Here is a 26,020-nt window from a genome sequence, read left to right as displayed (position 1 = left end):
AGTTGGCCAGAGAAAACAAATACAGGTTGTTGAGTTTTCTGAGAAAAGTTACTAAGATGTTTCTAGCTGACAGAAGCAGCTTTCATGGCTTCAGATTGATTAAAAATAGATTCTGGGGTTGCTCAAGTAAGTTGCATATAGAGCCTTCATATTGCAGGGGCATACTGTGAAGTCAGTAAGGAATCTCCTCCTCAAATAGAACATAGTCAATCAAACACCATGTGGGATTAGATCTTGCTGTGAAAGAGCAACACTAAGCACAAATTGGATTAAATTATTAGGACAAGGATATATGGAAATTATGAATGTGAAGACAGGTCCAGGCTAGAATCTGTGCAGGACAAATTGATGTGTCTGCACCTGTGTTGAGAAAGGAACCGTAACTCAATGACAGAGCGTATGCTTTGCGTGCAGCAACTCCCGGATTCAGTCTCTGGCATCTCTAGATGAGCAGATCTCAGGCAGCAGGACTGAGAAAGACTTGACAGCATGGAGAGCTACTACCATTTAGATGAGACAATATTGAGCCAGGTGGACTGAAGGCCTCCCAGCATCAACCTAGATGAGATGATGGAGACAAGTGCAAACATCTGCAAATAGCAGCCATGAGGATGGCAGGGAGAGTCAAACCAGGACTGCAGGGAGATGGAATGTAGACTTTTTCTTCTGTGCCATTTTCCTGATGGAACATCATCCCTCACAGGGCCATAGATAGGGGAGAGGGGCCCCGTGTTCACCCCTCTCTCCAGCAGCCCCTCAGAGTGAGGGAGATAATGAAGAAGATAGGGTGGAGCTGAGGGGCCCTCAGGAGCTGGGGGGCCGGGTTCTTTGAACCCATCCACTCAGTTATAACTACACCCCGATTAGCTATTTGCCTTGCACACGTGGGGAGAGGGATTCCACCCCAATCCCCGTGGCTGCTCTTTATAAAGGGAGTAGGGATGCATTTGTATATATCTCTGTCACCTATTTTGTCCCCAATATAAAGCAACTTCATATTTTTTACACATGATCCCTATTTGTCTCTTTTCTTAGAGTGAAAATGTTCGATTACCAAGCCATGTGTAAAATGCCCCACCATCACCACAGCGGCGCTCGTCCTCTTCTCAGTGTAAGTATCTTCATATCACTTGGCAGTGCTGGATGCAGTTCTGAAAATATCTCTGACCTGGATGCATTTGTAGACAACTCAGAGAAACACTGGCTGACATGATGCACAGTGTTATGGTGCCATAATGCTGTGCCCTGGGGCTGCTGCAGACTTCAAAGGCAGCCCCGACACTGTTTTGAAGCAGTGATTGCAGAGACAGCATTTCCACAGGTTCCCTCATTTTCACGACAATGGGGAAAGATTCTTAGCAGCCCCAGGGCACAACATTGCAGCTCTGTAGCACTGTGCATCATGTCAGCCACTTAATATATCCACAAAGCAGTGATCCACTTCCTAAGCCATGATGTTCAAGGGCCAGACCATCCCTGGCTGTGCCAGCAGGGCCAGGTACAGAGTACAAGAGAGAACCACATGGGGGCAGAAATGCGGTTTTTGCCACTTGCAGTGAGTGGAATACCTTCTTCCTCTTCTCCCCTCTGCTCTGAGTCACATCACTTCCATTTGTTCGCAGAGGACTATACAAGGGCAGGAGAGGAAGCCAAGGCACATTGGTACTCTAAGCCTGGCAAGACATTGGTAAAGTATCTTCATCTTTAGACAAATGGTCAAGACTTTCTTATTTCAGAAAGCATTTAACTCCACTGGAATTTGACTTCTGCTTTGACTGTTCTGCTTGCTACTGCTTTTTGCCTGATTGGTTGCCGCTTTTATATAGATTTTATTGGCTGAAATATTGCGCAAGGGTACATTAGCCGAGTAAGATTGCATGCAGGCAAGTTGCACAAATGATGCTGCACAAGAGTAAGTTAATTGAAATTAATGGGTTTACTCTCGGGTAACATCTGCACACAATAACATCTGCTTGCACACAATACTATTGGACTGATGTATCCTTTCACAGTATGTCATCTGTTGTTTTTACAATTGTTTTAATATTCTGTAAGCTTCTTTGTTTATAATGAAAAGCAGAATATCAGCATATACAATAAGATAGTTTTAGGGGCTGTACGAAATCATGTTACAGGTTTGATGCTATCAATTGACCATCCCCAGACCTAGAGGGATACTAGCGGTTAGCAACAAGATGGGAAATTTCTCCTTTTCTCCTCAAATACCTTTTGGTAAGGGCCTCAAATGTGTGCCACCCCCCAACTGACAAAGATGAAAACTAAACCTTTTGTTTGTGTTTTAAACACAAAGTTCAGCATGTAGAAATCTGGGAGAAGGGGCATTCAGGCTTTTGTGAAAGAGCTAGGACAATATGGAGGATGCTAGATTTCCTGTGTCACTTTCTATCCCTTCACCTGCTCTCCATTTGCTCAGAAAAACCTGGCACTTGCATGGTGAGAATTCAGCCAAGCCTGCACCCAATTAGCCATCTCCACCTTTCTTTTCACAAAGAAAAGAATTCCACCCCCCACCCCCTTCAAACAGATGCCTAGCTGGAATCAACAGACCAAGCAGAAGAGTGCCAGGTGTAATGCAAACAGAGGCACTTTAGTTCAGATAAAATTAGCTCAGCATTTCAAGACTGGGACCAGTTTCCTGCTGTTTCTCTGGGACAGACAGCAGCACATCTATATGAATTGGGGCGGGGGGGGGGGGTAGAAGATGCAGGGGAAGGTTCGTTCTAGGGGGAAAAGGAGTGAACATTTCATCTTCATATTACCCATCCCACATCTTGATAATATTCTTGCTGAATCTTTAGCTAGCACACAAAATGAAACTAGCACTGACTTGAAAATTAATTGAATGTGTGTGTGTGTGTGTGTGTGTGTGTGTGTGTGTGTGTGTGTGTGTGTGTGTGTTTTTCAGTGAAGTTTGGGGTGCTGGGAGGTTCAGGAGTAGGGCAAAGTTAGGCAAATTTGGGGGATATTCAAACGATAGAAAAATATCAGCTGTTGAAGGTGGCTCACCTTGCTATCTTTTACAAAAAACCTCTATGGACAGTGGTGATTCTAGCAGTGCTTGAATGCTTCTGCTCTTCCCACAGCGCACTGGGGAATGATGCAATGTTGTGATGTATTCCTGGTGGATTCTGGAAAAATGCATATGGCAGCCCCTTGGGGTAGCAAACATGGGAGTGGTAGTTTTGGGTCAGCACTGCTCCAAATTAAACCTGCATTGGACTATTCTGAAGCCAATTTTGCCTCTGTGGAATTGCAGCAAAACATTAAATTGCTATACTAGTGAGTTCAAAAATTACTATAACACCAAGAAGGTTTAAAGCTGGAGTTTCTTTAATTGGTCAGAATAGGATTTGCTTGTTAGAGTTGGATTAACTGATTAGTTTTATCTGACTGATACAGAGTGACTTGAACTGGATTACATAAAGTTGCATTAACTAAAGAGGGAAAGGTTTGCCAGGGCTGGATGTGTACTGTACACCTTTGGAAGCAGATTGTTTCTTCTCTCATACTTCCTGTTCCCTAAGACAGAGGTGCTTAACCTTGGGTCTCCAGATGTTGAACTACAACTCCCATCATCCCCATGAGTGTTGTAGTTCAACAACATCTGGGGACCCAAGGCTGAGAACCCTTGCATTAGATAAACAAGAATTCCATAAACTCTAATAGGCCAGAACTGATCATGTGACAAGGCTTACATTTTATAAAGTTTGCAAGGCAGATCTACTTCTATGGCAGAGCAGCAAATGGCCCCTTCACACTTTTGCTACAGCCTCATCTCACCCATCCTCTTAACAGGCTCACTCTTTGCTCCTCAGATCTTGCCTTCTCATATAACTGCAAATGATTTGGCCAGAACCTGTCCTAGCAAAAATTCAAATTCTAACAACCAAAACATTCAGATTGAACTATTGTAATAACATTATGCAAATCTGACACAGACCTAATTTATTCTGCTTGAACAATAGAATAGTGTTTTTTTAAAAATGCAGAATATGTTGCTTTTGTACTTTTTTTGTCAAAGATGGGGGCGTTGATAAAGCAAACTTTATCATTAATCATTTTATTCATCTTACCCTGCTGTATTTGCATTTCTAAATAATTTTAATAAGGTACTTTTTGTAAGTTGTTTTGAGCAGTTACATAACTTGGAAAATCGACTCATACATTTTATAAATAAATACGACACTGAGAAGAGATGGAGGAGATCAGGCATTAAAAAGGAGCAGAAGGCAAAAGACAGGGACTGAGAAACTGGAAGTTTATGCTGAGTAAAAAGAGATCATATTCTCGGTCTTCTCCAAATCCTCTGCTTTCTTAGGAACACTTCTTCACTGATGCAAGTCCACAGGTTGGAACTGAAACAGCTGTGCTCCAACGTACATCCAACCTGCTTGATCTGCTCTATATTTTGCCCTGATAGTTGCACCAGTAATGCAGAAAAGCCACTTGCTCTAATTTGGGAGCATGCACACTCTCGATTGGCCATCATGAGAATTCTACCAGCAAGGTAGGAGGAGGAAGGAATGATCATCTGCGTGCTGGGTATGGAGGCAGGCAGCAACAATGAGCCCAGAACTTATACCCAGCTCCAGAATGGAGGTGGAGGAAGAGCAGTCCCTGCCTCTGAACCCAGCTCGCAAATAAGCATTTTCCCTTCTTCCTACCCTGCTTGTAGAATTCTCACGATGGCCAATTGGCAGTGCTTATGGCTCCCAAATTAAGATAGGAGGCTTCTCTTAGCCTAGTTAGAATTCTTATAATATAGTCCTCTTATATTATAGCTTCTTTGGATTTAGCAGAAAGGCTTTCCTATCTAACTGTTCATTCTTCTAAAGAATATTCTACCCAGTACTAAGTAGTAACCCCTGCTAACTGAGCAAAGAGGCACCTTTTTATCATGCTGGTTCTCTTTATTTAGTAGAGGAAGAGTAACTGGCCCTATCCACCCCCAGCACAGTACCTCCAGTGACTGTTGCTTATCATGCTTCTTTTTAGATTGTGAACCCTTTGGAGACAGGGATCCATCTTATTTATGTAGTATTTCTCTATGTAAACTGCTTTGGAAACTTTTGTTGAAAAGCGGTGTATAAATATTTGTTGTTGTAGTAGTATAAGGTCACTGCCTGGCAAGAGTGTTTTGCATAAAAGACAAAAATAGAATATAAATTCGGGCATGTAAGAAAACAGAGTACAAAGATGGCTTGCTAACTTAGCTAAATCTGAGGGCCAAACTAGATGGGAGGTGGAAGATCTATGAATAGGTCCCCCTGCTATTAAAAAAAAAATTGTGTAGCAGCCATTGGGAGGCCCATTTTGGATTGGGACCATGGCACTAGGGGAAGAAAGTTTAACCCTTTTTCCCTGCTCCATTTTCCTTATGAAAAATCATACCTCCAGTCATGAAGCTGTTGTGGTCCCCATATGGTACTTGTATTTTGCCCACCACCACAGGGCAAATAGCAGCTTAAGGGGAACGTATATGATTTTAACAAGGAAAAATGGAACGGGGGGAGGGAGTAAACTCCCCCTCCCCCAGCTCCATCCACCATGGCTGCTATTCAGTTGAAACTAATAAATAAATATTGGAGATCCTATTCATGGATCTCCATGTTGTGTCTAATTGTGCCCCTACTTTCTTGGAAATGGTAAATTGCTAGACGTTGAGGCAAAAATCTTGGTTAGAAAAGTTATTTAGAAAGTAACTCATCCGTTTGCAGAGGCTTTTTCCTCTCAGCCAGAGAGCAAAATAAACTTCTTTGGAATCCAGCTTAACAGATACAATGAGAGACAGAAAACCCACACCATTCTAAAAAATAATATCTCGATTGGATGTCATGCATCAGATGATTTGGAACCAATCAAAAGCAATTTTCATTACCATTTCAAATTAGAGCAAAGCTTTAGAAATGACATGAGTCATGATTGCAAGAGAAAAAGGAGGGCAACTGCTGAGCAGAAATTAACACTTATTAGGGAGTGTCTGCAGGGGATGTCTGCCAACCAGCAGAACTAAATGTGGAAGCCATAAAAAGCACAAATGGAGAGAACATAAGACAGGCTGAACCTGGGACCTTGGTAGATTTTGATTCAAATATGATTTTGAGTTTCATTCAATCTTATATTCAAGTGTGATATCTGTCAAGTGCTGGAGATACGTTATATCTCCATCACAATAGAAAAGGATACTTTTGTTGCTTAACACCTTCAAAAGAACCTGCCCATACATTCAACACTTTCATCAAGATCGTGAGTGCTAGAAACTCTGTAGGTGACAAGCTGTGCAGTATCCCACAGGTGGGGCCAGCACTGCAGAGGCTGCTTCATGCTAGTAGTTCACACGGTTGTGCATATGTGCTGCTGCACAAATGCTGGAACTGCACAAACACAATTGCATGACAGTGTGGCAATAACAATAACACGATTGTTAAAAGAATGTAAACTAGAACAATGTAAAGCAGTTACATAGGTGTAAAACACCTATGGTAACTAACTTCCTTGGTGAAGAGAATTGTGAAAGTGAAATGTTTGAAGATGTGGAATTGTATCAAGCCGTTATAGGAAACCTTTTGTATCTGGCACATTGGTCACGGCCAGATATTTCAACAGCGGTAAATATATTAAGCAGATTTCCTCCAAACCTACACAAAAACATTGGATTGGAGTAAAAAGTGTATTGCGATACCTTAAAGGTACAGAAAACAAAGGATTACATATAGAACCTGATAAAAGCCTTAACTTAGAAGCATATGCTGATAGTGATTGGGCTGGAGACATATATGACAGAAAATCCACTTCTGGATATGTGATATTGGTCGGAGGGAGTCTAATTGGGTGGAGAACGCCAAAACAACATTGCGACTTCCACAGCAGAAGCTGAATATGCATCTTTATCAGATTTATGTACAGAATTAATCTGGTACAAACAGGTTATGAAAGAAATGGATGAAAATGTAAACTATGCAATTCCTGTATGTGAAGACAACCAAACATGTATTCAAATAGCAGAGAATGAAAGAGTAAAAAACAGGAGCAAACACATTGGCATAAAATACCAAAATGTTAAGCAAGCTGTGGAAAACCAAATAATAGAATTGAAATACTGTACATTGGAAAGTAATCTAGCCGATATCATGACAATGCCCCTATGTGCCATGAAGCACCATGAAATAACTGAAAAACTGGGATTGCGCACCACCTCACAGTAAATAGGAGGGGTGTCAGGATGTATAAAAGAACGGATTTCCTGTAAGGCAGTGCTAGAACACAAAGTGCAAGTCACTAATGTTGTTAATCAGATAGAAACTGCTGACAGGTGGATCTAAGCAGAGGTTATGTAACAGGTCATGTGAGTGAAGCATGACTGAATGTGATTGGCTAGGGCCAGTAAATATACAGACCCTATGTAAGAGTCCTTTGTCCACTCTGTGACTCACATCACACTGTGTACCTGCTGCTGCGATCTATGTTTCTGCTTTGCGTGTATCTAACTTTACATGTATCTGGACCGGCCTTGGACTTTATATCTTGTGAGTGTCCTTCAACTCAATACAACTTGGCTGTGATTTTACTCACGTCTCTGAGTGTTTTACTAAGGCCTTGCTGAGGGTCTCGCAACTTTACTCTTCAACTACTGTGCAGTTACAACATACCACAAGACTACTCATAATGCTTGTGGGAGAGGTTGCCTCCACACTGAAGTATAAACACATTCCATGTTCATCATTAGAACAGAGATGTTTTCTAAACTCTTAACCTCACAAATAGCTTTATCTCCTTCCTTCTGTAAGCTACTGAAGCTATTTCAATTGGAGAGAGCTTGTAAAGTAATTTACATTTTCAAAGTATCTTGCATATTTCTGATAAACTTCTTGACCCTTCCAGAATTATTCTTGATAATGAGGAAGACTGACATATTTGGATGAATTTTGCACAATTGCTGGCTGGTTCTTAAAGCGCAACTCTTAATTCACTGACTATTTAGGGAACAAGGCTAGATTTGTGGGCTTTGTAGGATACTCCCTTTTCTTCTTAGGCATTATCTTTTTCTTTTTTCTTTTTAACAGCCCATTTATGCCTTCCTGGCAACAGTAAAGTGGCTGATAACGGACTTCCTCATGTGAGTATGAAATTTTCAAATTCTTGGGTGAGGGAGGACTGCATTAACAGAAACTATAACTTTAATTGGTTTAATCAGTAAATCACTGATTACCAGTACTTTTAAATTGGTTAATAAAGTCCCATTCACACGTTGTGTTCAACACTTGTACAATCTGTGTACAGTTACAGATCTGAATGCAGGCATATTTATTCTGCACTGTACTGTACAGCAGTAGAGTTCCTACCTGTACCCTGTGTTTTAGGGGGTCTATATCCAGGTTCACTTTTAAAATGAACACAAGTACTGTCATTAACAGAAAAATATGTGCGTGTGAACAGACTGAATACAGGTACAACATAATGTCTGACCAGAGCTTAAATGAGGACAAATTTTATTTGGTGGGATTGCAAGTCGGGGGCACATTTGTTTACTTTTTGATTTTGATGTGTTACTGTACTAGGGAATGAAACAGATAATATTAAAGGCGGCATTTCCTACTAACAGGGTTAGCTTTTGTTTATTACTTACATTTCCTTGGGATCTCAAGAAACAAACTTACTCAAAAGCATATTTAAATATGCACGTTTATTTAACTATAATGGATGTATTGGATGCAAATGATTAATCAACTAATAAAAAGTAAGCAGTTGACAGTTTTAATAGATATACAAGCTAAGAAAGGTGCAATCACCGTGTAGACAGACCAGTTATTCTCAAATGTAGAGCTCAGATACATCAGTGGGTTTTCAGAGCCATGAGACTAAGGGGGCATTCCAGACAAACTAGTTTTAGTTGTCATTTCCACTCCCCAGGGAACTCTAGGGACTGTAGTTCTTTGAGGGGGTTAGAAATATCTCAGAGAATTCCCTGCACCCTCCTCAAGCTAATTCCCAGAATTCTTTGAGGGAAGCCATGATGAGTAAACCCACAAGCGCTTATACTATAGAACTGCCTTTATTCCCCAGGCTGCTAGCAATAAATATTGGGGACAATGCAGCACGATGGAACCATCAGGTAGAATGGAGCCTGGGGCTCAGAGGATGGAGGCGTCAGATGAGTCATATTAACCATGGCAAAATTCTGCCACTGGGCCTGCTTAATAAAACATCTGGGGCCTAGTTTAACAAGGGAATATCTGCACATGAGCCACCTCTTTTCCAGTTCAGTGCTTTAGTTCGAATATTAGAGAGAGAAGAAACAAGCATTCTTTCTCCACCCAATTTCTTCTTGAAAATACAGCTATGTTGGCATATCTTTCTCTCATGTAGGCTGTGCCCTCTTTTGTCATACATGTCCCTGTACAGAGGGAATGTGACTTGTGGACATCAGATGTTTGGCATTAGAATGTTAGAGCTTTGAGGAGAAACATTCAGTGCAGGCATACTATAAACAGAAGCATTTCTCTGGTGCATTCATTCCTGTACTGTAGGAACTGACAAAGTTCCTCATCAATGACTCCTGAGGAAACTTAGCGGTCATGGGATAAGGGGACAAGTACATGTGTGGATTGCTAACTGGTTGAAAGACAGGAAACAGAGGGTAGGTATAAATGGAGAGTTTTCACAATGGAGGGAAGTAAGAAGTGGGATCCCCCAGGGATCTGTACTGGGACCGGTGCTTTTTAATTTATTCATAAATGATCTAGAAGTAGGGTTAAGCAGCAATGTGGACAAATTTCCAGATGATACCAAACTCTTTTGGGTAGTGAAATCCATAACTGATTGTGAAGAGCTCCAAAAGGATCTCTCCAAACGGAGTGAGTGGGCCACAAAGTGGCAAATGCAGTTCAGTGTTAGCAAGTGTAAAGTGATGCACATTGGGACGAAGAACCACAACTTCAAGTACATGCTGATGGGATCTGAGCTGTCGGTGACTGACCAGGAGAGGGATCTTGGGGTTGTGGTGGACAGCTCATTGAAAGTGTTGACTCAATGTGCGGCAGCTGTTAAAAAGGCCGATTCCATGCTAGGGATCATTAGGAAGGGGATTGAAAATAAAACTGCTAATATTATAATGACCTTATACAAACCTATGGTGCAGCCACACCTGGAGTACTGCGTACAATTCTGGTCACCACATCTAAAAAAGGACATAGTAGAACTGGAAAAGGTGCAGAAGAGGGCAACCAAGATGATCAAGGGCTTAGAGCACCCTTCTTATGAGGCTAGGCTACAACATCTGGGGCTATTTAGTTTAGAAAAAAGACGACTGCGGGGAGACATGATAGAGGTCTATAAAATCATGCATGGGGTGGAGAAAGTGGATAGAGAGAAATTCTTCTCACTCTCCCATAACACTAGAACCAGGGGTCATCCCATGAAACTAATTGCCAGGAAATCTAGGACCAGCAAACGGAAGTACTTTTTCACACAACGCATAATCAACTTGTGGAATTCTCTGCCACGAGATGTGGTGACAGCCAATAACCTGGATGGCTTTAAGAGGGGTTTGGATAATTTCATGGAGGAGAGGTCTATTGACGGCTACTAGTCGGAGGGCTGTAGGCCACTTCCAGCCTTGGGGGCGGGGTGCCTCTGGGTACCAGTTGCGGGGGAGTAACAGCAGGAGAGAGGGCATGCCCTCAACTCCTGCCTGTGGCTTCCAGCGGCATCTTGTGGGCCACTGTGTGAAACGGGATGCTGGACATAGATGGGCTTCCTTGGGCCTGATCCAGCAGGGCTGTTCTTATGTACTGTCCAAGAGGCTTCCAGTGACCTTATCATACTTCATCGAGGGACGGCAGGATGCCATCTTGTTCAAAGGAGGTGGTGGTTAGACCCCTTCCTAAGAAGCCCACTTTGGATCCTCTGGTGATGGATAATTATAGGCTAGTCTCCAACGTCCCTTGGTTGGATAAGATGATTGAGAGGGTAGTGACTGGCCAGCTCCAAGTGGAGGAAACTGATTAATCTAGACCCATTTCAAACTGGCTTTAGAACAGGCTATGGGGTAGAGATGGCCTTGGTCGGCCAGATAGATGATCTTCACCATGGAATTGACAGAGGAAGAGTGACTCTGCTGGTTCTTTTGGATCTCTCAGTGGCTTTTGATACCATCGACCATATTATCTTTCTGGATCACCTGAGGGATTTGGGCATAGGAGGCGATGTTTTACAGTAGTTCCGCTCCTATGTCTCAGATAGATTTCAGATGGTGGTGCTTGGTGACAGATGCTTTTCTTATCAGGAGCTTCTATATGGAGTCCCTCAGGGCTCCATGCTGTCACCAATGCTACATGAAACCGCTGGGTGATGTCATCAGGGGATTTGGTGCTGGGTGTTATCAATATGCTGATGACACCCAAATCTATTTCTGCTTGTCATCAATATCAAGAAATGGCGTTAAATGCCTGCCTACAGGCAATAATGGGCTGAATGAGGGATAATGAACTGAAGATGAATCCAAGCAAGACAGAGGTGCTCATTGTTGGGAGTCATAATCTGCAAGACGGGATAGAACTTCCTATTCTGGATGAGGTTACACTCCCCCAGAAAGAACAGGTTTGTAGCTTGGAAGTGCTCTTGGGTCCGGGTCTCACCCTGGTGCCTCAGGTTGAGGCTGTGGCCAGCTATGCTTTTTACCAGCTGCAATTGATTCAACAACTCCACCTGTTTCTTGAGGAGAATGACCTGAAAACAGTGGTACACCAGCTGGTATGCTCCAGGTTAGACTGCTGCAATGCACTCTGTGTAGGGCTGCCTTTGTATATAGTACGGAAACTTCAGTTAGTTCAAAATGCAGCAGCCAGATTGGTCTTGGGTATTCCAGAGAGACCACATTATGCCTGTTCTTAATCAGTTGAACTAGCTGCCCATATGTTTCTGGGCAAAGTACAAAGTGCTGGTCATTATATATAAAATCCTGAATGGCTTAGGCCCAGGTTACCTAAGAGAGTGCCTTTCTGTACAAGATCCCCACCGCTCATTGAGATCATCAGGAGGGGTCCATATTCGGGTGCTACCAGTTAATCTGGTGGCGACCTGGGATAGGGCCTCCTCTGTTGTCGCCCCTAGGTTATGGAATGTGCTCCCCATGAATATAACAGGCTTTCAGGAGAGCTTTAAAGACCCATCTATTTAGCCTGGCTTTTAATGATATCTAGTTTTAATTATAATGTTACTCAGCTTTTAATTGGTTTTTTAAATTTTTAATTATTATGTATTTTTTATTTTGATATAAATTGCCCTGAGCCACTTTAGGAAGGGCAGTATACAAATTGAAGAAATAAATAAAAATAAATCATGTAGGCAGTTTTAATTATTCCCATTTTACAAATGAGAGAAGCATGGTAAACCATACAGTGGGACGGTGAATAAATATGTCTTCAGTGCTTTTTTAAAAATTGCCAGAGATGGGGAGGCTCTTATTTCAACAGGGAGCGCATTCCAAAGTCCAGGGGCAGCAACAAAGAAGTCTCGTTCCCAGGTAGCGGCCAAACGAGTTGGTAGCAACCGCAGACGAACCGCTCCAGATGATCTTAACAGGTGATGGGTTTCGTGGTGAAGAAGACGTTCTCTTAAATACCCAGGGCCCAAGCTGTTTAAGGCTTTATAGGTAATAACCAGGACCTTGTATTTTGCCCAGAAACTTATCAGCAGCCAGTGTAGTTCTTTCAATACAGGAGTAATAATGTCTCTCCAAGATGACCCAGAGACCAGCCTGGCTGCCGCATTCTGGACCAACTGCAGTTTCCGGATGACATACAAAGGCAGCCCCACATAGAGCGCATTGCCGTAATCCAGCCTGGAGGTTACCAGCATATGTACCACCATTTTGAAGTTGTTCATCTCAAGAAATGGATGCAGCTGATTTGCCATCTTTCTCAAATCTGGCTAAACTTGATGAGTGGTTTGATCTGTTCAATGCAAGCAAAGGATGGCGGAGGGGAAACTCTCTTCCTGTAACACTGGGAAGCCTTACCTGGCAACTTTTGCAGATTGCACTATCAATGGTGGGAGAAGGGCAGGAAAAGTAGATTCAGGAGTACATCTGGTTACACAACTGAGATCAATAATTATATTGGGCCTAGACTGAAGCATGGATCTAGACCCCTCTGAACTTGGGCCAAGAGCCAACTTCCATGATTTTTGGAGAGATTAACTTGCTAGGCACACTCCACAGCTGTTGCTGCATACCAGATACCAGTGATCCACTGTTGCTGAGCAGATGGCTTTGAAGGTGACCGAGGACACTTCCCTCCCAGCCCCAAAGAGCACTGTGTTAATGACAGCCTTGCCATAGGAGTTGCTAGTAATTTATTTTACGATTACAGCATAATTATCTATTCCAAAATGAAAAAGAGGGGGATTTTATGTAAGTGAATATGGTGTGAACTGAAAGGAATCTCAAGGTCTGTTCTAGGCTTCTCCTACAGTTTAATAACTCAGAGTACTGCAAGTCACAAGGGCTGCTTGCCTTCCTCTATAACACCTCTGTGCTTCTGGGCTAGTGTAAAATACATCTCCCTTTTCCTCTTTTGACAGATTCCTTTTGGAGTTTAACATATCTAGCTTCTGGCACTCAGACAACTTGGCAGATGGTGAGTATGCAGGAATACAGCCAGCCTGCAGCACACACACATTTTGCGGCCACCAGGCTTAGATGAATGAGTTACACATAGTAATGCAGTTTAGCACAGTGCAAAGGCATCATCATACTATAGTCACTGAGAATATAGTCTCCAAATTCCATTTCACCTCTGTTCAAGATCCAGTGGGATATATTGGCAGGTTTAATAACTTGGACTTCTGGGTCAGTTCACAGCCGTAGAGGCTGTTCTCACGAGCAGCCTAAGGCAGGTTGGGCTGGCAGGCTGCTCGTGTGGATCCCGGCACTCCCGCCCAGCCTAACCCCTGAGCCTGGCTCTTAGCTGAGATTAAGGGAGCAAGAACTCCCTTAACCCAGCTGCATGGCTTGTGTACCTCCTTGGCATGGAGCTGAGGAGACACAAAGACAGGCACCTAGAGTGCCCGTCTAACAGGGGAATTGCTCAGAGCACCACAGTCATTGCGCAGTGCCTTGTGGGATATGCAGAGGCCGGGATAACGAGCCTCGGCCTCTTTTTACTTGTGCTGCTCTCAGCATTGCAGGTTGTGTGGGTGCATGGCTTGTGCACCACAGGGGCTGCACATGATCGTCTGCTGTAAGGTAGGTTGAACCCTTCCTTTCCGTCCATGCAGTCATGTGAATAGCCTCATAGTCTGTATCTTAAAGGGTGGGTGGAAGACCATTGACTACTCTCTCCTGAGGCAGTTCATGAAATCTATTGGGCTACCACTTATGCATGGGTTGGTGGACATGCTGGAGAGTGTCAGTGAGATCACCGTGGTATGTTGTCTAAAGCAGGAGATGAGTAATGTATGACCTATGGATCATATGTAGTGTGAGGAAGTTTTACTTGGTCTGTGAGCTCTTAGATTTATGGAATCTTCAGCTTTATTTTATTTTATTTTATTTTCAAGGGTACAGTTCTAGTCCCTCATGATTGTGGAGATACTTTTGAAAACATAATGGCCATGTTTTCAGAGGCGTTGTTGTTGTTTAAGTCTGAATGTATTGTGCTATTTCTAAATACCAGCAATTTCAAGTCTTCTTCTGTTGTTTATAAATTCAGGGCTACCATTTCAGAACAACAATCTCCTACAATAAATATAACCATCTGCATACCCAACACCATATGATACGACTATCCATGACTTGGCAACCTTCCATTTTATGCAGAGTTCAAATTATAGAAATAATAATTCCGTAGTTGAGTGCATTCTTGGCATGCAGAAGGGCCGAGGTTGAATCCCTGGCATCAGACTCCTAACTGAAACCCTGGAGAACCACTGTCAGTCATTGCAGACAACGGTGAGGTGGTTGGACCAATGGTCTGACTCATAATAAGGCAGTATATTTTCATATATATGAGGAGAAAGGGAGGGATCCCTTAATGAAATATCCAAACTTCCATTCCTGGTCCCCCCAATGTTTGCCAAATTATGCCTCCTGCTCCCATTCCACCAGCAGCCTTCTAAAAAAATAGTAGCTAAGGAGACAGTCACAAAAAGTAAGGGGTCCAGGACCCCTTTGGGCCCCAGTGATTCAAGCACTAGATTTGTAACATAAATCATATTACTTACACTATTATACTACTTACAGGTAGACTATCTGTGCCCCTCTAGTGTAGAGTATGCTTCCAGTGTTGTACTTGATGCTGAAGGCATTGCCTACTCTTCATATAAACTGTAAAGGTGTACACGTCAAAGCATTCAGTTTCAAATATCTTGAAGCACATAAACTTTGCAGAGAAACGTTAGAGAAGGGAAATGATCTGTGCCGTACTGAAGAGAACAGACAACCAAGGATAGCTCTCATAAAACAAGCCGTCTGGTTAATTGGAAGGCAATCGAATTCCAACTTTGATGGATGTGTTGCCTTCCACCCATCGTTGCTGTCAGGGAAGATGTGTCCAGATATCTTCATCCTCATTTCATCATCATGTCATTTTCTCTTTCTTTCTCATCCCTCCCATTCATAACCTTCCATATGTCTTCATGATGCCACTTTGCCACCATCTTGTGAACCATGGATCCATCTTCATCACGTCTTATGCCATGTGACCTGCACAGCCAAGTCTGTTTTCCATCATGGTAAGTGGAATTGTCATAATATAGCAAAAGGCAAAAAAAGAAAAGAAAGAAAAAAGAGCACTGCGTCTCCTAGAAATAGAAGGGATACATCCATAGCAGATTAAGCAGAAATCTTGCTGTGAGGTTTTCCATGTTACAGCCATGCTGGGCCTACTTGCAACTGTCCAGCTGGAAATAGAAATGTCACTATTTGTTTTGTTATCATGATACCACTCACTACAAAGATCAGAATACTTCACTACGTATTTGCATATTTCCTGGTCTAGCTCTGATGCTGAACATAAGGATACCCATAGCTATAGGGATATAAGATGTATGTAGCATGTGCAGCAGCAACATCCTGTGCAATGCACAGAAGTCTAATTGAAATGACTGAAGGTTCCATGGCAGCAGTTCTTAGTGGATTGCTTTGCAAATTAACTCAGATAATGGGGAAGGGGTGGAGGATGCAAGTTCTTTTATTACACTGCTAAGATAATCTTATATTGATCTTTGCAAGTCTTGCACCAGCATTTAATAATAGTTTCCAATGAGCTCAGTCCATTATAAGAGGAGCATGTCCATATTTAAAAAGTCTATGGATTTTCCAGAGTTCTTCATTCATTCCATTTTCCTATTCATTTTTTCCTCTCTCCTAATACTACAATTTGGGGCTGTCCACTTGATTGGCAATGGATTCAGAAGAAAATACTTATTTACACAATGTGTAATTAATTCATAGAATTCACTTACACAAAAGATGGTGATGCCCCATTAGGTTAAATGGGATTTTTAAAAAGCTTAGGCAAATTTATGGAGGATAAGCCTGTCCATGGGCATTGACCACTGTGGCTCTGTCAAATCACCATGTTCAGAGGCTATGCACTTCTGAATAGGGGAACAGCAGCATAGAGGGTTGGGGAGCTGCTGGGAGACCACAGCATAGTGGACAATTGCCTTCAAGCCTTGCTTGCGGGTTTCACACCCTGTTTGCAGGATGGGCACTCTGGGAGCAGGATGCTGGTTTAGACTTTTGGTCTGATCCAGCAGGGCTCTCCTCATGTTCTTAAATAGGTTTACAAGATATGGACCTACCTAGATAGCTGTTCATCTGTAATCTCATATCCTTGGAGCATACCAATATGAGATTATATGGAGTGAAGATTGGCCTGTCCACTGGATAGTTGGGACATTCATCTCAGCTGCTGTCTCTGAAGTTTGTATCTGTCTTCACAATAAGTGTCTGGGAATTTGTTTTGGTAGCGTATCAACTGCAGAATGTTCTTTTCTCCATCTAAAGGACCCAGACAAAAGGGTCAGGTCAGGTCAAACATTCTTCTGCCATAAACCACATTGCTGCCAGTAAACAGCCAAGAGTTGGCAGCTTAAGGCATGAGGGTGGCTGCTGGAGGTGCCCTTTAGGACAAGTGTCTCTTCTCCTTTTAAGGAGCAAGTACCCCCTAACCTGAAAATGTTAAGTACCACCTCAATTTTCCAGTAGGTTTTATAGTTACTGTAATGTGTGCCGTGATGTGTGCTCTGAAAGGGTTCATAATCCGCAGAGCATTCAGCCCAAACACAGAGCTCAGAAGGACACACAGGAGGAGATTCTTGCATTCCCAATAGCTACAAAAATATATACTTTTATTGAATAAAGTACTCTAATTGCCAGTGTTTGTACCATGGATATGGAGGACTAAGGGTTTGTGTAGGCATCATATTTTCCTGCTCCTTTATTGTACCAAGAGGGTACATGCATTTGGTTAGGTGGCTACAGCTGGTTCATCTTCGGCAGGGATAGTGGAAGTGGGCAAGGATCTCGTAGAAGGTAACAGCCTGTGCCCAGCATAATGTGGGCACAGATGGTAATTTCTCCACTGTAACTCTTGTAAAATCATTATACAGCAGGCCTGCTCAACTTAGGCCCCCCAGCTGTTTTTGAACTACAGCTCCCATAATCCCCAGCTACAGTGGCCGCTAGCCAGGGATTATGGGAATTGTAGGCCAACATCTGCAGGAGGGCCGAAGTTGAGCAGCCCTGTTATACAGTAATACAGTAGACAAGCCTAAATACACAAGTTCTGGTCACCAGAATAACTTCAATAGCTTTTTCAACTTTCTCATAATTTATTTGTGCTGGGAAAGCAGAGATTATTACAGGTCATCTGAACAAGCAGCTATTGCGCATAATTCTTCATTCCGGCAGATGCTAGCTGATAAATGGCTTGTCTGTGTTAGGAAACAATAAAGGGGTGATTTTTCAGTTATTTGACTAGATATTCCTAAGCAAAACAAATAGTATAACTCTCTGTAATTATGATTAGCTGGCTAAATGAGATGTAGCTAGAAGCCTCAACAGGAGACGCTCCAAACTGTGTCCCTTGAGGGTATTTCCAAGGTCACCTGGGCCACGATCCTATCCTAAACATGTCCTGATAGAAGTTAATCAAATCACATCAATCTTTATTTTGACCAACCATCAAATACATAGTTTAAGAACAATAGCAAAATAAGAATATTACAATTAACTGCATCATGACTGAAACATTTGTTTATGTATTTTCGCTGCTGCTACACAAAATCTAGCTACCATACAGGTTATTGAGTGGTTTATATCTGAAAGCAATAAATTTTTATAAAACCCCTCCAGTCTATCAAGATACCTCAACAATAGAGGGGTGATATACCTTCTACAGGAGTCTTTATTAAAAGGGCAATATAACAAAACATGCTGTATCGTTTCTATCTTCTCTGACTCACATGGGCAGGCTCGCGCCACTAGTGGTGTATCTACTCTGCAGAAGGGAACAAGTTATGTCTGGCCCCAAAAAATGTCTTTCGCAGCCTAGAGAAAGTAAGGGTCATTAACTAGTTTTCAGGTTCCCATACAGCATGGTAGAAGTTAATCAAATTGTGTGGCGTTGTTTTAATTCCCATTAACAGCAATTATAAAAACATCTTTGAGTATCATTGTTCTTATGTCCACAATATTATTTCTAAATAAGTGGTCACATGAGTAGCAATGATTTTTCAGGGAGGTCAGCAAAGCAGAATGTATTACAGAGAGAGTATGTATCCAGGATGCTTTGCAACCTCACAGAGGGAGTGGAGGTGCCATTCCCAGCTTGCAAGGCTAACAGGGCAGCTTTGCTGACAATAAACTGGTGCTCATACAACTCAAAATAACTCCCTCATGTCGGTTTCCCACAACACTGTAACAACACTGAATACAGTGTTGTGGAAAACCGACATGAGGGAGTTATTTCCCTCTAGCATAGGATACTTTAAAAACACACACCAAACAAGACTATTTGCCCCCTTTCACTCAGCATTTGTGAAGTAAAACCTGAAGGCACTTTCGCGGGGGGGGGGACCCTTGTCCTAAATGTGGCAATAATTAACAGTGTGTCCTGCCACAACATTAGCGGTTGACTGAATTCCTTCAGTCTTCTTGACTGTGTAATCTTATTATCGTTATTGCTGTGTAAAAGGAACTACAGCCGTTTGTTGAATTCCCCTCTGCTTCAGTTAAAATGTGGTTAGCAGGCTGGGGAAAATGTGCCCACATAAATGAATCTCTATAGGACTGCAAGAGCCAATGTTCTTAATGACTGAAGCATTGGACTTGAGCATGGGAAGATTGCTACCATGTAGGGCACCTTGCCTACATCCACATGATACCAAGAGGGACAGCAAGTGCTGGGGTTCCCAACCTTAGGTCCCTAGATGTTGCTGGATGACAACTCCCATCACCCCCAGCCACAATAGCATTGCTGCTGGGGATGATGGGAGTTGTTGTAGTCCAACAATATCTATGGACCCACGGCTGGGATCCCGTGATGCAGTGGCTACACGGGCTGGGCAAGGAGCAGGGAGATCTGGATTCAAATCCCCACTCGGCCATTCAAGTCGCTGGGCGACATTGGGCCAGCCATTCACTTGCAGCCTAACCACCTTCATAGGATTGGTGGGAGGATAAGAGACCCCTGTACACCTCTCTGCGCTCCCTGTGGAAAGAGTGGGATAAACCTTAATAAATCAATGCAGTTTAGCAAAGGAGCTCTGAATACCAGTTGCAGGGGAGCAACAGCAGGAGAGAGGGCATGCCCTTACCTCCTACCTGTGGGCTCCCCAGAGGCAGCTGGTGGGCCACTGTGTGAAACAAGATGCTGGACGAAAGATGGGCCTTGGGCCTGATCCAGCAGGGCTGTTCTTATGTCCTTTGAAGCTTGGGAGTCAAATCGTTTATATGTTAAGAGAAATAGTGACTGGTTCTGGGTATGTAACTTGTACAGCTGTGCTGAGCAGTTTTTGTACTCTGGGGAGACCCAGGAGTGCCCAAGACGTGTTCTAGCTGTCTCTGTGGCAGCAGTAACCCCATTCAGGCTTACGCCACCCCCCCACCCCCAAAACAACATGGCTGCACTCTGAGCAAGGCCTCCTGCTGTCCACCTTGGTTATATTGCAGTGTAGCCAATCTTCCTGTTCATTGAAAAAGAAAAGAAAAAGTAAGGCAGGCAGGCACCGGGGGAGGGGAGGGGAGGCGGGGAGGAAGAGCCAGCTATTCCAGCTGTCATTTTGGTTCATAATTACTGAGAGCCACTGACATGCTGTGCAGTTCTCAAGTATTCCGTAGAACGTGTGGTGCCACTGCTGCAGAGCCAGAAGCAGCGGGGCGAATGTAGAGAATGGGGCAGTGCTGCCAGTGTGGTGCATTTATTCCCATAGCTGAGAATGAGGGAAATGGCAGAAACGCTGATAGTGCTGCCACCAGTTCCGACTGTGCGCCAACATCTGAGAACGGCACCAGTGGCACAGGGAGGGCGCCACCCTGGTGGCGGCCTCCCCCCGGCAACAGCAATGGAAGCTGCCTCCTTGCCTCCAGTGATGGTGGAGGCATGCTCCTAACACCCGGGCTCCAGCCAGCTGTGACCCCAGGCAACTAGGAATGAAGAGTGCACACAGCCCCGTTCCCAGCCGCCTTGGGGTCAGCTGGCTGCAGGAGTTGGCAGTGCTGTGCACTTTGGGGAGGAGCACAGCAGCAGCAGGAGGGGCTGGCCAGCGGGGAAGGGGAGGCAGGGCGAGGCGAGCAAGGAGGCCCCTGAGGCAGGGCAGCCCATGTTCTTTGGACACAGCTGCCCAGTTGTAGCTGCACCCCTGAACTGCACATCATGCCAGCCATTGAGTGTAAGTTCCTGGCTAAGAGTGTGAGCTGGGATGTTTAAGGTTCAGATCTTGCCCACGAACTCAGTTGGTCGCGTTAAGCAAGCCAGTTAACTTAAGGCACAATCAGATTGGCATTTGCAGGCCTAGATGAATCCCTGATCTATAGCATGGAGAGCATGCTGCCACCCAGGGCGGGGGCGGGGGAGGTGCTGCTTGAAATGCTCATTGCACCATCTGGCCGAAATTTATTTCTGTTTTAATCCCAGTCTAGGAAGCTTGTGTAAAGATAGCCTGCTGTTCCCTTCATATTTGAAAGATTAGGACAGGGGATCCGTTGCATGGCTGTGCTGTAGAGAGACATGGTGAGGAGCGTTCTGGGCAAATAAAGCACAAGGCAAGAAAAGGAGTGGTGCTTCCCGATGGATGGGGTGATGGGCACCACCAGGAATCATCGCTGCCATTGCACCAAAGCAGTGGCCATCACCCCTCCCATCAACAGGCACTCCAGAGGGGAAGCCACCACCACCACGAGGAGGAGGAAGGGGAAGCCTCTTGCCTGGCTCCCCTCCTGCTCCCCAGCATTTGGTGGGCTGCCTGAGAAGGTTCTTGTTCTTCAAACAACACTATTCAGAGCACATTTTATGAAGCCAGAAGTTTCATATGATAACCTGCCAAATGGAGTGAGAGCCACCATCCTGGATTTTTGTTTTTAACTCAGAAAAACCATTGATGATGTTTCTCGTGAGTAACGCCTTCCTTCCTAGTGAAGGACAGACTCTTTACATAATACACATTGTATGGCATTTGTACTCTCTCTGCCTCTCTGAATCGTCATTCCCCATGGATGCCTGCACTGCCTTTCTCCAGCAGGGCGAACATGCAGCAAGCTTCATCCAGCGTTGCTAAGAAATTCCTTTCACAATTTCTGTTTGCAAAAAAGTAGGCTATTACTGCTCTCACATGCAGCCTTCTACCGTAGTAGAACTGATGACTGACCAATTCGCCAGTCCCCTGTTTGACAGGTGATTTATTTTCGCCCAAACAAATCCACAGTTATCTGGGTCAGAACTCCTTATATTGTCCTTCAGACTGTTGCAGTGACTTCTATTTGATTACAGGCAACCCATTTAATGCATTTGCTGACACAACTGCGCAAGAAAACAAGGCAGTTGGAGGCCCAGCAGTACCACTGCAGGTGTGTAAACACCACTGATGGTGTTGCAGAACTGGGCTGTTCTGCTGGCTGTCAACACAGTTGTGCAATGTGATGCCCACTGGAAATCATGCTTCCACTGCCCGCACAGTATGTCAGCATTTTTACATAGTGTATGATCACTATCAAGAAACATTTTATTTGTGTGTTATTAGGAGACTGGATTTAACTTCCCCAGAGAAATTTTTCATCCACTTTCCTCCCAATTCAAAATAGTGGGAATTATACTGGCTTTGCAATTGTGTTTACCGGGACATAAAATAACTTTCTGTAGTGTATGATGTGTGTGAGAGATAAAAGGCCAGATTTTTTTCCCATTGAATGAATGGGGAATAGAAAGACTCTTTATTGTTGAATTTACTGGCTGATATCTTGTGCGAGGGTACATCAGCCCAGTAACACTGAGTGTATGCAAGTTGTGCAAATGCAAAAATTGTACAAATGTTATACAAGAGTAAGTCCACTGAAAATGATGGACTTACTGTTGTATAACATCATTTGCACATTTTTTTTGTTTGCACAGCTTGGATGCACACAAACTTACTGGGCTGATGTACCCTCGCATAATATGTCAGCTACTGTTTTTACTATTTATGTTGTTTTGAGAAGTTAGGCACCTACCTGGCCCTTTAACGTTAGCATATGACCAGGAATTTCTCCTTTGCAGCCTCCGTTGTAATGAATGGGACTTGCCCATAGCAACATTCTGCACTTGTCCACAAGGCCAAGTTAGTTTCCTTGGGGCTTAAGCGGAAGAAGTTCTTGATGGATTGGCCCAGTGTCTTCTACTGCACCAGTTCTGCTTCTTTGCATTTGCCATGTCTGAGCCTTGCCAAGCTCTTTTCATCCCGCTAAACACCTTTACCAGGAAGCCCATCCCCACTATGGCCCATGGGCTGTACCTCTGCCTAAACATGCAGAAAATTCTGCTAGATGCTTTGGATTTGCACATCTTGGGTGGCTGAAATGGGTACACAGGGATTCTCAGACTTTAGTCCCTGGCTGTTGGAGGACTACAACTCCCATCACCCCCTAGCTACAATAGCCTTTGACTATTGTGGCTGGGGATCATGGGAACTGTAGTCTATCCACATCTGGAGACCCCAATTTGAGAACCCCCTGGGGTAGCTAGCAGGAACTTGGGACAGCTTGGGAATAGACCACAGGAGTAGTTGTGTCTCTAAGAAAGGTTTTTGTTTCTAGAACCGGCTGCAGGTTACTAGAGATTGAAGCTATAATAACCCCACCTCAGTACTTTGCAGCCAAATTATTTTACCTGACAAATCATTTCCCCCTCTGCTTAAGCCACACAGCAGTGCCTTTATTGATTTAGAATTAGAGTTAACTATATATTCCTGCTGAAACTGCTTTCTCATGTGCCAGTTTTTTATATTAATCAAATATACAATAGTAGTACATCTGCTGGTCACCTCCAGATTTGACTACTTCAATGCGCTCTATGTGCCTTTGTACGTAGTTTTTGTATGTAGTCCGGAAACTGCAGTTAGTCCAGAATGCAGCAGCCAGGTTGGTCTCTGGGTCATCTCGGAGAGACCACGTCACTCCTATCTTCAAAGATCTACACTGCCTGCCGATAAGTTTCCGGGCAGAGTACAAAGTTTTGGTTATTACCTATAAAGCCCTAAACAGCTTAGGCCCTGGGTATTTAAGAGAACGTCTTCTTTTCTATGAACCATACCACCCATTGATATCATCTGGAGAAATTCGTCTGCAGTTGCCACGGGCTGGTCTGGTGGCTACTCAGGATGGGCCTTCTCCATTGCTGCCCTGAGGAACACACTTCCTGCTGCAATAAGAGCCTCCCCACTTCTTACAACTTTTAAAAAGGTAGTCAAGCCACATTTTATCACCCAGGCCTTTAATTAGATATGGTTTTAATTGTGTTTTAATATTGTTTTGTTATAACATTTTGAATTTTAATTGTTGAAATGTGTTTAAAAAAAATGTTTTTATTGTTTTGTTGTAAACGGCACAGAGAACTGGCATTTTGGGCAGTATAAAAATATGTTGAATGAATGAATGAATGAATGAATGAATATGCTGACGGTCCAGCAATGAACAACCTCTCATCGATTATCGATAGCTAGATATTATGGCACATTTGACTTAAAAAGCTGACCAGCACCTTCAGGACAACACTCAGAAACTGGTTCTCCCCCACCATCTAGTGGTTCTCAGCATTATTGCATCTTCTGGTTGTGGCTTTATCATCTTCTTGCTGTGTTTACCTTGCTTTGTTGTGCCCGGCTTTCTCATTTTGTCTCTCTTTTCACCATGTCAGCTCACAAGCATAAGAAGCATGATGCGTTGCAGCCGTGTGACACAGAATACCCAGTATTTGTATACGAGCCTGCCATCAAAGAGACCAATGGGATCATTGAATGTGGAGACTGTCAGAAGTAAGAAGCTTCCTTTTTTCTGACCATACCTCTCAAGTGTCCTCAGTTATTCTGACCCAAAAACTAACTTAAGCTATCCCTAATTTGCCTTGCATTATGTCCAAAGTTCATCTTTTCATGCAATTATTACATTAAATATTGTAAATATGCTCTCTGTATAAATTGATTATAGCAAAGTTGGTCAGATTCTCAGCTAGATATGGTTGACAGAATGGTCAAATTGCATAGATAACCCTTTGAATGAAAACGCCACAAGCCCACAGTCCTTGAGTCAAGAACCAAACCTTGGATGTTAAATATTAGGCTGGAAATTCTTCCTTTGAACTTCAGTGCATGAATTACTCACCACCCTAAACTTCCAGCAGAGGGCAGCAGAGTACTGTAGCGCTCTCTGACTGCAGGCATTTTTTTTAGAAATTGCTTGTAACACATCCTCCATCTTTGCCAGTCCAACAACAGGTACACACTGTTCCGTATTAAGTGACAAAATAATTCATAGTAACCATGCAGCATTTTAAAAAGCATTTAGTTGGAATAAAATGTGAATGTAAATACTGTAAAAGCCTAGAGCAGGGAACCACAGGACACTTGCACAGAACTCCGAGCCCATGGGACATCAGTGGCACTTTGAATATGGCTTCTATGCAGTTATGTACAGGTGCACCAGTGCTCAGTCCTGTATCTGATACATCTTGTTCACAAAGCAGCCTTAACTGTGGCCCACGTTTAATTCAGTGTGCTTTTGTGTATACACTTACCTATAGACGTGTGCTCCTCAGCATGCCTATGAAAATTCATTCTTCTTCAGACAACTGCACGCATATGCGAATATGGTTCCTCCACAGGTGCTTACATCACCATTCACACACTACTGAAGCCCTTCAACCTAGCGATACTAAAATCCAAGTAATGCCTCTATAATGTGCATGCTTGCACCCACACAAAGTTGCAATCCAGAGTCACATAAATCCACCTGGAAGCATTTGGGAATTATACTACAGTAGCAAGAGCTTAGAGCAAATAACAGCAAGACTCCCTTCCTCCATAGATCAATGTTTTACAGAAGTAAATGCCCTTAAGGGAAAACATGCAGGTATTTCAAGGTAGACTCTTTAGGCCAATTCTATGTTATCCCAAACAGCACCCAGTTGGTTTCGCAGCAATCCCCTCCCGCCCTCTTTCGGCTTTGCTTTCTGCCCTCTTCCCTGCCGCACAGGCATCCTTCTGGGGAAGGGAGAGGCAGCGCTCAGGGATCCTTCCTGCTCCTTCTGAGCTAACTCTTGTCACTTTCTCCCCCTTGCAGGATGTTTGTGGCGCAGCAAATCACCAACAGCAATCTCCTGCTCCTGGTTACCGATGCCATCTGTGACTGCAGCGTCTTTGCACCTGTCCTACTGCAACCTAAAGAAGTCAAATATATCTTTCTGAGGCCCAAGGCTGTGCGAGACTGACTCTATAGCAAGAGGGCTTCCTCTGTGACTTTGGCCCA

At 43.5% G+C, this 26,020-nt stretch overlaps 1 protein-coding gene across 7 annotated transcripts in view; it reads left to right on the top strand.

The window, feature by feature from the left end:
- The window catches only part of CACNA2D4 (calcium voltage-gated channel auxiliary subunit alpha2delta 4), a 301,745-nt gene that overhangs the window by 271,133 nt on the left and 4,592 nt on the right, over nt 1–26,020 (top strand). For 5 of the 7 annotated variants that reach the window (XM_053255008.1, XM_053255007.1, XM_053255005.1 and 2 more), the window contains 6 exons: nt 1,036–1,111; nt 8,085–8,137; nt 13,603–13,658; nt 15,733–15,753; nt 24,414–24,531; nt 25,835–25,950. In XM_053255008.1, the coding sequence (XP_053110983.1) occupies nt 1,036–1,111; nt 8,085–8,137; nt 13,603–13,658; nt 15,733–15,753; nt 24,414–24,531; nt 25,835–25,950 (440 nt within the window). Of the gene's footprint in view, nt 1–1,035; nt 1,112–8,084; nt 8,138–13,602; nt 13,659–14,732; nt 15,156–15,732; nt 15,754–24,413; nt 24,532–25,834; nt 25,951–26,020 lie in introns of those variants that run through there. The other 2 variants (XM_053255006.1, XM_053255010.1) reach the window with 2 other exon arrangements.

Source organism: Hemicordylus capensis, chromosome 5 (assembly GCF_027244095.1).
Source record: "Hemicordylus capensis ecotype Gifberg chromosome 5, rHemCap1.1.pri, whole genome shotgun sequence".
NCBI classification, from domain to species: Eukaryota; Metazoa; Chordata; class Lepidosauria; order Squamata; family Cordylidae; genus Hemicordylus; species Hemicordylus capensis.
The sequence above is the reverse complement of the archived record's forward strand: the minus strand, read 5'-3'. Positions and strand labels throughout refer to the sequence as shown.